Source organism: Coturnix japonica, chromosome 4 (assembly GCF_054131305.1).
Source record: "Coturnix japonica strain WE chromosome 4, WE-NBRP24, whole genome shotgun sequence".
Taxonomy (NCBI): Eukaryota; Metazoa; Chordata; class Aves; order Galliformes; family Phasianidae; genus Coturnix; species Coturnix japonica.
The window spans coordinates 27,936,218-27,954,568 of record NC_140666.1 but is presented as its reverse complement, the minus strand read 5'-3'; the positions used below and the strand labels follow the sequence as shown (position 1 = coordinate 27,954,568).

Genomic DNA, 18,351 nt, shown 5'->3' with positions numbered 1-18,351 from the left:
CTTGCCCCAGCAGCAAACTAAAGTGATCCAAACGAATGTTTTTGTCCAATAGGAAAACAAAGTATCTCAAGAAAAATGAGATGGAATACCAGTTTCAGAGACAGATTTGACATCCAGTAACACTGTTAAGTACAAAGCACCAATTTGATAATGGCATTTAAATAGGTTTTTTTAGTAGTGCCTCACAATCTCAGCTCCAATACCTTTTCTTCACCAATGGTATTCCAGCTTCAATGCAAAACCTCTTCCAAAATGAATGGGGTATTAATTACACTGATGCAGCGGTAATGAAAGTAAATTTGGTTTTTCATATTTTTGAGAGATTTCACTACGCACATTGAAGATAATGTACACACAAAGAAACAGTATCACGTTAAAGCAATTTGACCTTTAGAAATAAATTGCACATGTCACTATTTTGGACACCACACTGAAGTCATTCCAGCAGGATAATTCTTAATTGCTCTGTAAAGAAGCAGCGAGCAATCACTAGACAAACATGTAAAATTACATACTAGATGCACTCAATGTCACTTTAGTTAAGGATTAGTTACAAATTAATCACTTGGAGAACCTAAGAGTAAGAATGCCACAAAAATCTTATCTACAGTCAACTAACTTAATAGTCAGTCATTTCTGCTATAGTCTAATATAAGACATGCTTCCACAAGCTGTCTCCAACAGCTCGCTTAACCCCTTCATAAAATACAGATAACTGTCTCCAATTGTGATGGAAAATAAATGGTTTCAGAGATTTTTCCCTTGCAACTTCAAGCTGTAACCATTTTTCCCCGTGTTTATCTTATAAGGGAAAATTGAAGAGAATATAAGGGAAAATGTGATTCTTGTACGAATAGGTTTCTTATGCAGTGATTTAAGGGGTTTTATTTCAAGAAAGATGATATGTCAGGTGTGGCTGTTAAGAAGCAGCAAACAACAACAAAAAACAAGTTCCAAAGTACAAACTACCATGTTTCTGGAGCTTCTACTATGACTTAGAGCAGTACTTTAACTCACATGCATTGCATGAAGTAGGTCTGCTAGTAGACACTGCTTAAGTTTTTCATCATTATTTACTCCATGCAGCACTAGATCAGGCACATACGTATGACAGTAACCACCTAGAAGTGATCTTCCGAAGTTTTTCACACACTGTCTGCTGACTGTGTTTGATCTGAAATAAAAACAATAGAAAGCAGCTAGGATTCTTGTTTGACAGACTCCATTCAGATTATAATCAACGTTTGATTAACCCCCTCCACATGCTTTTACCACAAGTTTTAATCAGTAACTGTACTGAAAATACCATGAATCAATTACTAATGCTCTTTGAAACCATGATTTTGTAACTTCAGTTCTGTACTGATTCCTTCAGATTTCAGAAAAGGAAAATCCACGTGCACTAGACCTTATGACATGTATGATCCCTGCCTTACCGTGTTTAACAGGTTTGCTATATTTGAGTTCTCAAACACAGCTCAAGCAGCAAAATCTTTCTAAATATGTAATATGCATCAGGAAGCTCCACATGCACCTGTAAAGCTCAATAGTTTTCAAATGTTCTTATTCCAAGTTGCATTTAATCATCATCATTTAAGTAACATTGAAATTTGCTGGTCTTCAAATAGGATAGTCTACGTTAAGTGTTTCAAGCAACTAGCCTCATCACTTTTATTAAACATCCAAAGAACAACATCATCACAAAAAAATCACTGCAAACAACAGCCTGGTCTTGGTCATCTTTTTGCCAAGTCTATTAACAACAACCTGAAACGTACTACCTGTGTCTGTTACGGATTTGTCTGCAAGCAACTTAATCCCAGCAGGCTTCAGACTTGAAATTCTGAACACTCAATGTACCAAAAACTTTTGACTCCCTTCAGTTCTAAGTTAATTTAAACTCCTTTACCTTGGTAAAGGAAGTTCCACTTCTGCAAACTCTTCAAGTCGTTTGCTGACATTATCGTGACGCACTTCATCAGGAATACAACAATCACCTTCTTCATCGCTGGCTCCAAGAGCACTGTCTGAACTCTCATTCCTTGGAATGTCTCCCTCAACTCTGAAAGGAGTTTTCCTTCTAGCATCCCCACAGGGGACATCTTTAGCACCTAGTTTAGGGGACTCTTTTTTGACAGCAGAATCTACTTCTACACAGCCAGGTGAATAGCTCTCCAGATTGCCAGAGCATGAAGTTCTAGTTTCTTTTACACTTGGTAATGTTACAGTTTCTACGTTATCAATTGACAAAAGTAGTTCACCTGATACTGTGTTCTCTAAATTTACTTCAGTTCCTTTATTTTCCATACGTTGGTTATTAAGCATACTCCCCTGCCCCTCACAAGATGGGATCTGTGCATAACAAATACTATGCTTACTGTATGGCAAAGAGGCAGCTTCACAGCTTTCTTTTTGATTCTGGGAAGCATCCACAGTCAGATTTGTAGAACTTGAGGCACAGTGTATTACTACCTCTGGATTTTTTCTCAGTGTCTTTAGATTCTCTTCCATTTCTCTCCTTCGAGTTTCTAAGTCTGACTCTGGTGATGCAGAGCTTCCAATCTGAAAGGTGACCTTTTCTAAATGTGAACTCCTGTGGCCAGACCTTTCAGGACAAGGTAATGCAGACGATCTACTAGATAACTGCTTTTCCACTTTCCTTTCACTCTGATTTTTGTTCTTCCTTACATCCGTTATATCCTCCAAATTAGATGGCTCTTCAAAGTGGTAGGGCACAGTTCTTGTATCAGTGACAGTTCTTTTCTCACTGTCAGTTGCTCCTTTACATAAAGTGCTAGTTAGACAGTCAACAGACGTTTCAGAATTCTGACTGACTTTTCCTATTGTTTCTTTCTTTTCTTCTGAAGAGGCTGATACAGTGTAAGTGCCTTTGGGATTATACACCCACTCTGCAACAGTATGGTTCTTACTTTGATCATTCTTTGGAGGTAGGATTGGAGGCACAAGGGCAGGTTCATTTTTGACAGTGACAACGACATAGTCAGACTCCTCTATCTCTCCTTTTTCTAGTGCAGTTGTGATCTTGCTTCCATTCAATACTTGTTCTTCTCCAGCTGCCTCACTCCATGTCAGCTGATTTTCCTGTAGCTCAGAGCACCGAATGAAGTAAGTTAGAACATAGAGCAAGCGCTGCACCAACTCTTTACGTTTCCCAACGATAACAGTTCGAGTCAGTCTAACTGGAGAGCCTATGGCACCATAGAGATCACCTAGAGAGGAAAATAAGAATTCCACATGGAATATATTTTGAAACAGCATTCACTACAGACATAAATCAGACAGTTAATTTATTTCATGGTCTCTTATAGGATTTTAAAGCACAGAATAACAAAAGAAATCCCTTGACATTTCCCACACCTGGTTCACACCCAGGTTTCTGGTGTTCTTGCGAGGGTTTAGCTGTTATTATTCAGTTTCTTTCTGTTCAGATTTTTATTTATAAAATGGTTACAAGATATTATCATGTAGAAACTGACATAACAGATGGTGAAGAAGAAAGAAAAGTCACTCTCCGAAGCCAGCTATGCTACTTCCTGATTTATTGCTAACTATTTTTTATTCCCCTAACATGGATATTCTGTTTGATTGCAGTTGCTTTTTCTTTTCTGTTAAACATACAAATTCTCATATAGACAAAACCATTCTCATGGTTTCAACATGGGAAAGGGTAAAGCAGTGAAAGAAAGTGCATGCCTAACCTCCTCTGAGCCATATGGGACTCAGAAGTAGTAAGGCTCCTGACTTCATTCCTACAGGAGAAGCACTGATAAGACAGTAGTTCCACCACTCTCACTTGCAGTCTCCGCTGCCAAGATCTGTCAATATGATGCAAGCAATGCAATGGAGAATAGAGACATTGCTGTCCTGTCCTCCCCCAGTTAAGGGTGCTCCTGCAAACAGTCCCAGGGATTAACATGCAAGGACACTGATTCTTCAGTATTAGAAATTGAGCTACAGACTACTCAATTGGAATTTCATTAAAATCAGTGCCCGGTTGGCCATGAGGGCTAGTGGTTTGGCAAAGCAAAAGAAGATGTTTTCTTTCAAGTCAAGTACAGTTACTATGGAAATTAGATTCAGGCTTTGTGCTCATCTGCACAATTTACCTTAAATACAACATTAATAAGACTGTAGATTGCAGTCATCAAAACATACAATTGTAATGCACATTGGATTGAAGCTCACATTTAAAAGACTATGTCTTATTTACAGTATTACGTACAGTTGTATCAATATGTAATTGCAGTGAGTATACAGTAGAAATAAGAAAGGGAAAAGCAGGTACATAAAAATACTTGATAAGAAGTCATTTCCATTTCAAAGCTATAGGCCTCATCATTTTTTTTCCCCCCTTTCTAAATAGAGAGACCAGCAGAGGGCAACATCTTACTTCGCACATCAGTTACTGCAACCACCTGACACCAGCTTCTGGGCTTTGGAAAAACAAAACCAAGTCAGACAGCATTTGAGAACTTTTTTTTCGTGCTGTTATCAACACACAGCTTAGGAAGGCAAGAGGAATAAACGATTTCTTGACAATTCACCTGTGGTACCTTTGGGAGTCACCATAAGACCTACTGCCTACTTCACACTTCCACTTCAGCTAGCTCGTATGCATCCAGGCTTGGCTCCATCCTCAACACTCTGAGCAAGCTTCTGTCTCCTTCCTCCCTGGGAAATCTAATCCATTACTACTCTGTGTTACATGACATGCTAAACCAGGAAACACTTAAACAACTACATCTCTGAGGTAACAGTTCTTAGTTTCCCACAGAACTAAACTAGACAATAAGCAAGAAAGAGATGGTAGCCCATGGTGTGCCCACATGTTGCTTTATATGCCATTACAGTGTATCATTTAAAGTTAAGGTTGATCTGATGCAAAATTCACACCTGTTGCCCAGACCACTAACAGTTCTGTTGCCCACCAGAATTTTCAAGGTTAGATCACTGGCAGCATTATTCTCTCAGCTCTCTTTCACTTCTTTGATTTAATTAATCCCCTGAATCAAGATAATTTGCAAGCTGTGTAATATTAGAGAACAGCATGAGGAGCTGGGCATAAAGAGAAATCTTATCTGAAGCCCCATTCATCCAACTCTGAGTGAATGCAGGCACTGCTAGTTGCTAGACCTTCTGCTCTGCTTCTTGGTGTCCATGAAGAAAAGGGAGCCTGGACAGTTCCAACTATATTTTCTCCATCCAGCCTATTTCCTTTTATTTTTCCCAGACTGCTCAGGTCATTCACAACACTTGCACCCTTCTCAAGATATCTAAACATGTTTCTAACCAAGCAGTGTTACAGAGAACAACAAAGAACCAACAAAGAAAATCAAGCCATGCTAAAAGGTGTCCAAATACACCAGCTTAGCTTGATTCAAGACATCTTTTTGTAACTCTGTCCAGCTTACACCAAGGTAAGTCAGCAAACGTGACCCAGGGTTCTACTACCACTCAAGTTCTTCAAGTCAGTAGCAGAGGACAGCAACCACTGCAAAGCTTAGCCATAGTAACCCCAGGTCTAGCCTGAGAAAGAACATCTATTTTAACACAGCACAGAGCAATCCATGCTTCCAAGCAGCTTTGGGAAGAGAAGTGGATTGGGAGAGGATTGAGAAACCCAAAGCTTTCAATTTTTCACTGACCAAGCTGTGCCCAAAGAGGGTTATATGGATGGGATTTTGCCAGCATGTTGACAAACTGCGAAGTACGCTTCTCAGAGAAGGCCTTTATAGGAGGATGGTCAACTGGCATCACTGTTGGGACCCAAGCCAGGTGATATGTCAGCACCGCAGTTAACAAAGCAGCAAAGAACCTAGGAAAAAAAAGGTAACATGAGCAAAGTAACACTGGCAATAGAACATAACCACATGCTCCGGGAAGCATACAGGCTTTCAGGAAACATTGATGGTAGGAGGTATAAAGTGGAGGAAAGCTTACTGATTTTTGTTGATCTGTTCTATCAGAAATGTAAATTCTTTAAGAAAACGCTGGCATAGCTGGTTCTTTTCCAGGGTGTTGGACATCATATTAAGCCACACTGGCTCTGCAATCCTTGGAACAGAATATAGGTTCCAGATGGTAATTCTGCTCAAGAAAAAAAAATCCCCCCCAAAGTTAGGAGTTAACGTGTATTTGCTAATTTGAAATGTACAAGCAGAACATTTTCTCTTCTGTTGCCCAATGTTTTTTATTTATGTAAGAGTTAGGAGATAGAAAATGTGATTGCCTGGAAAACATCTCCAACTACCAGTGTCCCACAAAAACAGTCTGTACAAATAACAAGGTCTTCATACAAATCACATCTCCTCCTTCCCTCTCTTGCATTCCTCTTCATATTTGTATTTAGAGAAGTGCAAATCATTTACTGTGGGGAGAATAACATTCTATTCATTGCAGTGATTTCATTCCATCTCCTGGACTTTACAGAACCTGCATTCCACCAATGCCTTGTCACTCTGTTGGCCTGCCTTCCTGAAGTACGACTGTCCCTTTCTCCCTCAAGTATCAAAAAAGAAGTTCACAACAACTTTCCTGTTCCACTGCCCAGCATCTAGTTAGCAGTAAACAACTGATCTGTCTGAATATAACCATTAATCCACTTGACTGCAGAGACATCAGCAAAAGTCAACTCTTGACAAGGTCTTCGTGAACTGATGGTCCAAAGCACAACTGAGCAAAACAAAGTATTTGTTTCACTTTCCTTCTGAAACTGGTTAAGACAGTTTTGTTTAAGTTTTCTATAAACACTTATGCCATACGCAACACAAAAAGTTCATTCATAATAAATTCAAGACCAGCTAAATTACAAAACCCTGCAATCAATTGCTTACGATTCAAAGTGACACGTATCCTTAGAGACACATGAGAACAGCTCTCCTTGTAAGTTAGAATTCCATCAACTCACCTGAATTCTCCCAGGGCATCCATGACACGGCTGATATAAACCTGCACTCTCTGGCTGGATTCTGCTATTTTTCTACATGAGATCATGGCCTTGATTAAGAGTTAAAGACACAAAACAGCTTCTTAAAGGACTTGAATTCTCCATTTTTTTTTAAGCTTTGTTAACATTAAAATAATTCAAATCTAGCCCCAGTGTTATGCAGCCACTCAGGACAGCAATGGCTGCCAACATCCCTCCACCTCATGATGGAAGACAAATCCCTGGAACTAAACAAGGCGAGACAATAAAACATTGCTGAGAGTAAGGGGAAAGCAGCAACGAACATTTGTTGTCACTCTTTTAGTAATAGCAGGAAAAGGATAGAACATCATTTCCACAGTCTCTAGGGAGTCAGGACAATCTCAGTATGAAATATGATGAGAACAAAAGAAAAGACACCCATAGAGAAAACTCTCCATTTTCATTCTGACTAGAAAGGAAACCACACCTCCTTTTCAGCAAATGCTAAATTCCAACACTGAGCTCAGGCTCAAGACTATATGTATAAGGAGAGAGGGAAGTTGCAAACCACGTATCTCCCACTCTTCATCTATCAGTCTCTAGAATACTTCATTCTGTTTGACATTTATGTTTTCACACTAAAAGAAACCAGCGTTCTGTACCTTTTCTATTGCATACTTCAGTTTGTTCATGTGGGATTCAAAGAGAGGGAAGTGAGAGAAAAAGAAATCTTGGAAGTTTCTCTGTGCATCTTCTTTTTCAGGCAGAGAGAAGATTATGCTGATGGCAATTTTTTTCCTGCGGACCATTGCAGGATTGGAGCTGCAGCTCTCATCAGCCATACTAAACATTTCCTCAGTTGACCTAAAAGATAGATTCATTATTTTTTAAGAACACTTAGCTATGTATAGAAGAGTCATTTGTATTCTATCCTTAACTACATACATTACAAAGAAATTTATTCTTTGGTCTCCTTTGACTATTTACGTAAAACCGAAATAAATTATCTTTAAGTATCTTATACCAGTAAGTAAAACATTATAGTCAAAATTTCTTTTGGAAGGAATGTTCTAGCTCAAAAATTGCTTTTAAACCACACTGAGGAACTATAAGGAGAGAATGCTAAGTACAGACAAGCCACAGGAACTGAAAATGGACACATCCGCAGCAGCAGCTTACAGAGAAGTAGCTTGCTTTTGGACCTCATTTATGAGTGAAATCTACAATGTCAGTAAGCAGTAATTAAATGCTTGAAAGCTTCCAATATCAGAATTATCTTGAAATGAAACTTGTCACATTTTTAAGCCACTATGGAGCAATTATCAAGATGAAAGTCTGAATCCTAAGCTTTAATTCTAGATTTATTCTAAAAATAAGCGCTTTACAGTTTAATTAGTTTATTAAAGCTATACACAAAAGTTTCTCACCACAAAGGTACAGGTCCAGGGATACAGGAAAAAAATAAACAAAACAAAACCCCAGTAAAAACAGTCTGTGGGAAACTGGAGCTGAAGACAAAAACATAACCTCATTTGAACTCCAGGAACTTGCATGCAGAGACAAAATTCCCAAGGAAGTTTGGAAAGGATGGGTCAGTGAACATCTTAGAAACATCACAAGTATTTGTACTGCTTCCCAGGAACAGAAATTGAAGAATAGCAGTCTGCAAGAAAAGCCTTCCAACAAAGCGGCTGATCTAGCTTGTCTGCCAATTGATCACATGAAGTTCTAGCTACACATCTCATTTTCTGAGCTATTGTTCTAAAATATCACTCAGTGAAACCTTGGCTGTACAAACTGAAATGCAAGCTCTGTCGTCACTGAAGTATTCAGCTGGAAACCTACTGTTTCTCCATCAAGTGACTGTAAAACAAGTACGTATTACAAAGAGGCCTTTTGGCATAGAAAGAACCCCAAACCAAAGGTAATTCTAGACAGTTGAACTAATAACGTCCTGTTTCCAAGATGTTCCCACATCATGGATTCCCTAACATGGAACAGAAAAAAGCTATTCCCAGTAGTGAATAAGAAGCCCATTAGGAATGGGGTAGCATAGTGAATGAGAAGCCCACTTTCCTTTAAAAAAAAAATCTTTTTCTGACACTTCAACAGCATGCTCTTACTTGAAAATGTTAAATTCAATTGTTTCAAAGAGGGAATAATCTAATTCCCCCTCAATGTTTTAACTTCTTTTGCATATACACATAGCCTTATTGCTCTAGGAAACTAGACTAAGGAGCATTTCCATTTACTGAAAGCAAAATGTTTGTTAGCTCATTCTCAGCTTCAAGAGTGATTTAGGAAAGCATGACCACTACATGAGCACAATTGCACAATTAACATTACAAATGTTTCTTCAAGAACATCCAAGGAAAAGGTTGTAAAAAAAAGTCAATTCTGAACTAGGACATATTTCAAAGTGGGCTTTTCAAAAAGTATGTGTGTTTATTTTTGACTGACCACAATTCAACCAGCAGCTTTTAAGATTCTCCTAACCAAAGACAGCAAAGAGAGACAAGCCCAAATGTAGAAACTGCCTGTAATTCTCCTTTAACTCAACATTGTCTCTGGGTGCAGGTAGATGAGCACATATGAGCAGATAATCAAGACCCATTCACTATTTTGCAGCTAACAAGACAAGAATGTGCTTATTAGCTACAAGAGATCTGCTGCATTCCATGCTTTGTTGTGTCACTCAGCTGAAAAAACTAATAAAATTCCAAAACAAAAGCCAGTCTTTTTTTAATCACAGAATGAACAGGGTTGGAAGGGACCTCAAGGATCATGTAGTTCCAACCCCCCTGCCTAGCAGGGCCACCAAACATACACAAATCACAGCTCTTTTCCTCCCCCTGGTTTGGCAGAAGTCACAAGAATATCCTGTACCAGACAAAAGAGCCATCTTGGGCTATTACTCCAAGATTTCCATAAATGCCCAATAGTCAGACTTCATCATAATATAACATAATTAAGGCAGTGGTGTTGTTACAGACTTTCATCTCAGTTGATTGCTCCTTCAGAAACAGTTTACTTTTCAGAATGAGGTCTTCTTGACACAGACTATCCATTCATTAAAAATGTGTATAATCCAATTCAGGCCCTGTAGCTCACATTCAACTAAGATATTTCTTCATATAGGCTACCTTACATAAAAAGGACAAGTAAGTCAGAATGAATTGCCAGTATTTTTTAAACCACAATTTCTCATTTTAAAGAGAAGAGGTCTGAGCTCTATTTAGCTAAAATTATTGCCAAGCAGCTGCAGTAAGCAGGAAGGTGTTACACTCACCACCTTGGAATAATTCCATTCTCTAAACTGGTTGTCTGACTTCGGAGCCAACGACGTTGATAGCTGCTAGAAGATGATGATGAAGAGCTCGGAGATGGAAAAGGAGTAACCAGGAGACTGCTCAAAGATGCTGTCAAAAAAAAAGAAGGAAAAAAACATGCTGAATTTTACTGAGTGTCAGTTAAATACTTTTCTTAATACACTGCCTGGGAACAAATTCACACAAATATTGTTCTCGTTTGCTGATCTCTGTGATACAGCTAGAATAGTTTTCATTTAACTCACTGCAAAAAGAAATGCACAACTAATTTAAACAACTATCCTCATCTTAGGACATGGCTACTTACAGGGTCAGAGATCTTCCTGGCTAGAACATGCTAAAACCAGTCTTATTCTCAGTAAAAGCATTCTGAGACAGGAGGTGCTTGCACTCCAGTCAGACTAGATAGACCTCAGTTTCCCAGCCTCCTCTTTTTACTCAGTGCTAATTTCTCTTCAATTCCCTTGCTACAGTAGAAGTTCCAGCCTGTTCTTTCTAGGGCTTACAAATTAGTAAAAAGCCAGAAAGTTATAGCTGTAAAATAATAATAACAATAATAATGAATACTCTTGCATAAAGGCAGAGGAAAGCAGGAAGAAAACTCAATAGATGCAAAACAAAAATTGGATTTCAGTTCTTAAGGTGTTGGATCACCTGGAATTTAGACAAGTCAAAGAACTGTAATGCAATTACAAAAGTAGGCAAACAAGACAAACATCAGATACCTGACCGAGCAATGCCGCTGTCTCTGTCCTCATTTTGTCCTCTGCTGGGCATATCGACAGGTGTACTATGTGCTAAAACAAACAGATCAATAGAAAAAAAATGTTACCTAATTTGTTGTATTATCTGTCAGCATTTTAAAAAATGTTAAAGATTAAAGGTCATAAAATACTGAAGTTACATCCTGAAATGTTACTTCAAATAAACAGTATGTTGGGAGTGGAGGCAGTAGCAAACTCCATGCTCCATAATCATTTTATTTTACCAGAGGAATTTAGTTACTTACCCAATCTAAAAGTTTCACCAAGAAGCTTGAGAATCTAAATTCTCTTTCACCAAAAATCAGATACACTTTGAAAAAACAGACTAGTGGTACTCTCATCTGTTAATCTTAACATTTGTTTTGTGTTCAAGATTATAATTTTACAGAAGTTAATGTTACAGTGGAATAGCCAGACATGAGGTCCATTAAGCTTCTGATTCACTCTCCAAGCAGTTGATTTATTAACTACAAAGCTTCACAAGTAAGACACATTTGCTTTATGCTGTGCTACATTGAGGTGTTAGTAGTGGAGTCACCAGAATTGTAAAGCATGCAAGATTTGCAAAGGCTGTGAAGAAACGCATTGGCATTTTAGTTCACATTTTTACAATTAACAGAACTAATTAAGCCCAGTATCTACCCACCTGCATGGATCATCATACACCTGTAAAAGGGCACTATGTAAAGAAACTGATATTGCAAAAACCTTAAAGCTCCTGACACTTAGCTCAAGAAGTAATACAGAAAGTCTACTGCCATTTATATATATATATATATATATATACACACACACATACATACACACACACCCCTAAAACATATATTTATTATTAATACATACATATATTTATATTTTAGGAAAGTAGTAAGGCATAAGAAAAAGCAAGACACCTCCACACTAGCAAGAAATCAGCCATAAGGCAGGAAACATAAGTTCTCTAAGAAATGTTAAGGGCTCATTCGTTATTAGACACATTGCTTTAAAGTTCAATACTGGAATTACAAACAAAAGATGAACAAAAAGAAATTTATCCATCAAGTGTCTTTTTTTTTTTTAAGAAAAATTTAGAGTATGAATCCAGATCTCTGCAGTCACCACCTCAGCCCTTTCTATTTCTAGAGAGTGATTATGTATTCTTTGCAAGGATTCAGAAAGAGCAGAATTTGTGTGTGCTTATGGATGGGTCACACTTTGGTTGGCATTCCACACAAACCTGCAAAGAAAGAAGCACTGCGGATGAGCCGGAGGGGACCTCCTTCAGACACACCCTGCAGCAGTTTGCTGCTACACAGCTGTAACACACCTAGGAAACAAAAGCAATGTAGAGAAAACACAATGCAAAGGAAAAATAAAAAAAAAAAGAAAAAGTGATGCACAAGAGGAAAATAAAAAAAAAAAAAGAGACCAACCCTAAATGAACAGATGGTATCACGGTACCAGAAAGAATATGGAAATATTTACCTAAATTACTTCCACTGCGACAGGTACCCAAGCCATTCTGATTAGAGCTCAGCTTTCCAAGGCTGGGATCTTGGTTAATGTATTCAAAGCTATCCTGTAAGCTATAAGAAAGCCAAGTGAAAAACAGGTAGTTTCTAACTTGATCAACAGTCATTAATATCAGCTTGAAGAGTAGGTTCACTTTATTAAAAAAAACCAAAAGCTGAAGATTAACTTCACAATAACACTGAAGGAACCAGTATGTTTACTGATATCATAAGGAAGTATTAACTGATATTCTATGTAAATCCCCTCTTCGAATCACACATGGGATTCAGTTTATTTAAATTTGCAAGTCTTGAGACAAAAAGGAAACAAGTGAGAAACAGCACATATGCTGTTAACATTAAAGGAAACTGAATGGACATAAAGCTGCTTCAACACACAGGGTGGCATACTTCTGGCAGCAAGAAAAGACAGAAGTTTTATAGGTATAAGTCATCTAATCTCTGAAACTTGTTGCATGCCTTGGACAAAGTTAGCAGCAGAAATTAAATGTTTCTGTTTCTGAAACTTGAATACCCTGACAGAGATCTATCAAGTCAACACCTCTTTGCCTCCATTTTCAATTTTCTACAACATCTTCCCACTTGAGCAAAATCAACTTTAAAAGCAGAGACAGAAGATCTACAAAAAGAAAAATGAAGGAAAGACAAAAAGCATTGGAAGGGAAACAGGGTGCCAAGGAAGAAAAACGGATGTTCTTACTTATTGTTGCTTCCACTGAAGCTTCCTACCCTGGCTGAGAAGACTTTACTTATCATCAGTTGTGGGGGAGAGCTGAAAGGATAAACAGCCATTTCAGTGAGTCATCAGTTCCAAGCTTCTGACGAGAGCACACCACAGAAAAGGACACTCACCGTATGTAGTGAATTTTCAAGGTGGAGCCTTTGTAACTCATTGCCACTGAGCCGAACATCATTTCTCCCAACATATTGACGTCAGAAGCTGGTCTAGTGTACTACAAAGTTAAGAAGGGAAGAGTCAGTAATGACTATTTCAATATTACTTCAGTTTCAAATAGTGCTACAACGATGAATTTTAAATGGAGAATACAAATAAATTCTTCTTTCCCATGAATGTATTTCATCTTATGTTTTCACTGGAAGACAGCTACAATATCTTAAATACAGTTATCTTAAAAATTTCATGTTGCAGTAAGGTACACTAAGAGTCCCTTTGGCCCACCATGCTTTTTAGAACTGACCTGAAATGCAGACAGTCATATTTACAGCAAGAACAGAGAAATGTCTAGTGACAATTTCCTATGATTTTCAGAATGAATAATGCTATTAAGTGCTTCTGTAATGCCTTCACAGATAAGGTCAAGATAGAATAAAACCTTAACATATGTCCACGTATCATTACTCAACAACATCTTAAAGATAATGACAAGCTTGAGCTATCTACTCAAACTTGTAATATACCATAACTATAGGTTCAGCCCATGCAAGTTAAAGCCTCTTTATATGAACTTCTTCAGTAAAAGGGATAAATACAAGAAAAGTAACAAATGTTACCTGATACTTCGGTATTTGCTCTTTGATATTTTGCGTAACACTTATTGAGGGATTATGGGAAGAAATACTGTTGCTCCCATTGCTTGCTTGACAGTTCCTGACAGAAGTCTTTACAGAAGCATCCTCTGCCATTTTCTATGTCAAAACAGGTCAATACAACAAAAACAATCAAAACAAGTATGAAAATCCTCATGTGTAGAAATCCCATGACCAAGTTTTTCATAAAATACATTTCAGCAATGGAAACAAAAGTAATTATTTGGTCCAAAATACACATATCATTTACTAAAGATAAAAAAGCCCTTGAGATGAGAAAGTTCACTCCAACACTTAGATCCTCAGACAAATTTTCAAAGTATCACAGAGCCATTAGGTAAAGTCATATCAGAATAGTATTCCCAATTGTTATGAACACACGCTGAGTGTAACGTTTGCCAAAGTTTACGTAAACAAATCTCAGCTTATGAGTTGCTTCTAAACCAACTTCTCTAACCATCTGCACAATTAGTCACTCTAACTGTACATTATTTTTGCTCCCTGATCAACATATCCTTAAACAGAAGACAATAAAAACAATGAATAGATCATGCATCATTTAGTAGAATCAGCTATTAGTTAAACCTGAATAGGAGTTACAAAAAACAATCTAATGGATGCTCAGATCCAGATGACTGTTTAAGTCCAAGTTTACCTTCAAGTCACTATGTCACAATATCCTAGAACTGAACAAAACAATGGAATGGAAGCCTTGGGAAAATGTTGATTACATTAATACTGTTTGTATACGTTTCATAAAATGCATTTAAATAATGGAATTTTCTTTCAAGAAGTCTTCTTGAATGAAAGAAAAAACGAAGTTCTGAATTCCATGTTGTTTTTTCTTCTTTAAATTAAAAGCCAACGAGATGTCAGTTAAGGTGACCAGATCATGACAAACATTTTTCGCATGCGCTTGAAGGGAACAAAACTAACCTTACAATGAAAACTGCTTACATTGCCTTAGAAACCTATTTACTTGTACATTTAAGAAATTTTAAATCTGTTAATCTGACTGATTTGGAACCATTATATACTTGCAGTATGAAGTTGTCAGAAATTGCTGATTTTGCTAAAGCATCTGCATAAATAATTTCAGCAAGTCACAGCTATTTGGGTATAGCTAGTGATTCTACAAGTTCTTAAGTTTCAATACCATATTTAAAACTACTAAATAACTAATGTGTTAAGTTCCAAGAAGTCTGTGAACACACATTCTTACTGTAACTATCACAGAGAAAGATTGCAAATAAGATTAAGAAACTGAAACATTTTAAGATTCCCGATTTTTGCAAGGGAAACAAAAGAGTGGTAGAACAAAAGCCAAGTTAGCATTTCATACCTGAATCACAGCTTCATCAATTTTGCGGACTGCTTTGGAATCAAATAAGACCTGTCTGCCTCTTCTGTCACAGTCTTGGTAAACTATCAGGCGAATTTCATTCAAGTCAAACTCTGATGACGACCAACTGCAGATTATAAATAAGATGTTAAAATAGAATTCTTACTTTGCCTTTAAGCAAATAGAAGGACACTTAGTGAATACATCTTTTACTCAGCATTTACAAGAACCAAGCTGTGACAACAGCACTTGACTGAGAAGAAACTCAAAGGACAGACACACAACACAGTCAGGCTTTCTCAAAATTTTCAAGAACATCAACTAACACACCATCTCAGTAATCTGGTGCTTAAGCACATTAAACTTATTCCATTCTCTGTACATTGCTTTGATCACTTCCAATGCAAGTTGAATGTACTATTTTATGCAGTTCTCCTGGCAGTAATAACAGGCAATGGATAACCATCCTCTTCAAAACATCCTTGCATACACTAGGAGGTTTGCACAGATCCTCATCTTCATCTTCTCAAAACAACAGAAAACTAAATCCTTTCAAGCTTTTCGATGACAGTGAGTAATATTTTCTTCTGGCATTTAATTTTGCAACTGAAAGACAAGTTTATGTTGATCCTTAATTTTCACACACCCCCTCCCCATACCCTTTCCCAAGCTGTTTTAGGTTTAAACAAGCCACCGGATTAAGAAGACAATGACGAAACTCCTTCAGTACAGCTGAGATTCTCTCAATTAAAACAACTCCCCAACCTGGAACGTATCCTGTCTCTGTTAGGCAGGCCTCGAGATGCAACTTGGCTCCTCCAGCTACCACATGAAGCTGAAGAGCACAACTGACTACGGCTACAACAGTGAGAAACATTCTTTCCAAATTCTTGATGAATTTGGCCTATGTTGGAGCACAGAGGTTTGCTTTGCTCCAGATTCAGCTACAAAAAACACATGTCACATCCTATAGCAGACAAGCTGGAATTAATGAAAAAAAAATGTAGTGCTACATAAAGCACTGCCACACAGCTCTGGCAGCAACCTGGTGCCCAGTCACACTGCCGCGTCCCTGACCTGCATAGTCCACATCCAGGGGTAAGAGTACAACTGTTATTATTAGCTGTTGGTTTAACAAATTGCATAACAGGTTTCAGTCAAGGCTACCCTGATCTCCACCATTTAGGAATTTCCCCAAATTATGCCTTATAGAAAACAATGGCAGAAAACTGAAAAAAGAGTACAGAACCGCTACACAGCTGGAAGACAGGGGCTTCTGAAGCTGCCTCTTTGATTCCATGCTCCAGTAGCCATAAATCAGTAATGAGGTAATAGCATCAGCTCCTGCTAGTCAGTAAGGTAACCAGGGCAACTGCTTTTGAAGCACGCTCAGAACTACAAACAGCCATTACAGGACAAGTCAGCCTAATTTCTTCGTACTTCATCTTGGATTTCAGGGAACAGCTTCCCTTTCTGCTTAGCAATAAGGCTGAGTCACAGAACAGTAGGGGTTGGATGGGAATTCTGGAGATCATTGCTTGTAACATGCCAGAGCATCTTCTTCCTTCACCTGGAAGATTTAACCCTGATTTTGAATACGTTTAAACAGAATAAACCATATCCTATCTCCACTTTAAAGTGGCGATGCAAATACTTGATATCTAAAGCCCTGGTACACAAAGCTAGATTGTGGAACAATGCTAAAGGCTGTTTTGCCATCAACAGTAAGTAACTTGATGCATTTGTAACGCGTTGCCTCAAAAACTCCAGGAGTGCCAGACATTTCTTCTCAATCTCTCCCTTTCAAAGGGAATCACAGCATTGAGCTAACCTGCTTGACAGCAGTCCTGATTCCACAGCTAATAGCCGCCTGAAGACCTTACACACCTCACATACACAGAGCTGCAAGTAAACCATCTGTTTTACAAGCCTTTTAATCGTTTCTCAGGTCACCACCTGCACAACTCTAGTACAAAATCCAGTTATGTTAAATACAATAGTCAGAGCCATAAACAGACTTCAAGCTGTTCCAAGCAATGAACTGGATAAGCTCTTTTCAGCACCTTGTACTTTCATTCCTCTTCAATATACAGCTGATCATTTACTGACACATTTTTGTAGCAGATAATATCGTAAGCATTCCTAAAGTAAATGTGTTGCTTTATTAAAGAGGCCAGAGGTCACCCTTCCTTTCAACAACAAAGAAAACGTACATCATTACATCTTTAAATTAAACTACATGCAAGAACAAAGCTTCTTAAAACTATAAAAATCCAGGTCAGGCACAGCAGCATCAATAATTGAGACCACAGGACTGCAAGTCTAAACTGAGAAACATTTGTCTCAGGCACAGATTTAGGCAGTGCAGTCCTGTATTGGACTGCCAATGCGAAAAGCACACTCAGAATCAAAGGGACTGGAAGGGACCTCAAGAGATTAAGTCCACCACCCCTGCCAAAGCAAGTTCCCTACAATAGGTTGAACAGATAGGTGTCCAGATAAGTCCTAAATATTTCTTTAGGAGGAGACTCCACAACATCTCTGGGCAGCCTGCTCTGGTGCTCCTTCACCTATACCATAAAGAAGTTCTTCTGCATGTTAGTATGGAACTTCCTACGCTCAAGTTTTAGGCCACTGTTCCCTGTCCTATCTCTGCATACCACTGAGAATAGTCTGGCCTCATCCATTTGCCTTCTGCCTTCCTTTAGATACTTATAAACATTTATAAGATCCTATCTTAGTCTCCATATCCCCAGGCTGAACAGACCCAGGTTACTCAGCCTCTCTTTACATGGGTGATGCTCCAAGGCCCTTATTCACCTTTGAGGATCTCCATTGGACTCTCTCTAGGAGGCCCCTGTCTTTTTTAAACTGGGGAGCCCAGTTATACTTGCGCTGCATGAGCTTAGGTTTCTTTATGAATAGGTGA

At 38.2% G+C, this 18,351-nt stretch overlaps 1 protein-coding gene across 4 annotated transcripts in view; it reads right to left on the bottom strand.

The window, feature by feature from the left end:
- The window catches only part of FNIP2 (folliculin interacting protein 2), a 42,950-nt gene that overhangs the window by 7,321 nt on the left and 17,278 nt on the right, over positions 1 to 18,351 (bottom strand). For 2 of the 4 annotated variants that reach the window (XM_015860895.3, XM_015860891.3), the window contains exons 2-15: positions 15,423 to 15,549; positions 14,045 to 14,179; positions 13,385 to 13,485; positions 13,233 to 13,304; positions 12,486 to 12,586; positions 12,238 to 12,327; positions 10,983 to 11,054; positions 10,218 to 10,347; positions 7,591 to 7,792; positions 6,929 to 7,017; positions 5,962 to 6,108; positions 5,667 to 5,836; positions 1,910 to 3,230; positions 1,018 to 1,174 (exon numbers count right to left, since the gene is read on the bottom strand). In XM_015860895.3, the coding sequence (XP_015716381.1) occupies positions 1,018 to 1,174; positions 1,910 to 3,230; positions 5,667 to 5,836; positions 5,962 to 6,108; positions 6,929 to 7,017; positions 7,591 to 7,792; positions 10,218 to 10,347; positions 10,983 to 11,054; positions 12,238 to 12,327; positions 12,486 to 12,586; positions 13,233 to 13,304; positions 13,385 to 13,485; positions 14,045 to 14,179; positions 15,423 to 15,549 (2,914 nt within the window). The remainder of the gene's footprint in view (positions 1 to 1,017; positions 1,175 to 1,909; positions 3,231 to 5,666; positions 5,837 to 5,961; positions 6,109 to 6,928; positions 7,018 to 7,590; positions 7,793 to 10,217; positions 10,348 to 10,982; positions 11,055 to 12,237; positions 12,328 to 12,485; positions 12,587 to 13,232; positions 13,305 to 13,384; positions 13,486 to 14,044; positions 14,180 to 15,422; positions 15,550 to 18,351) is intronic. The other 2 variants (XM_015860896.3, XM_015860894.3) reach the window with 1 other exon arrangement.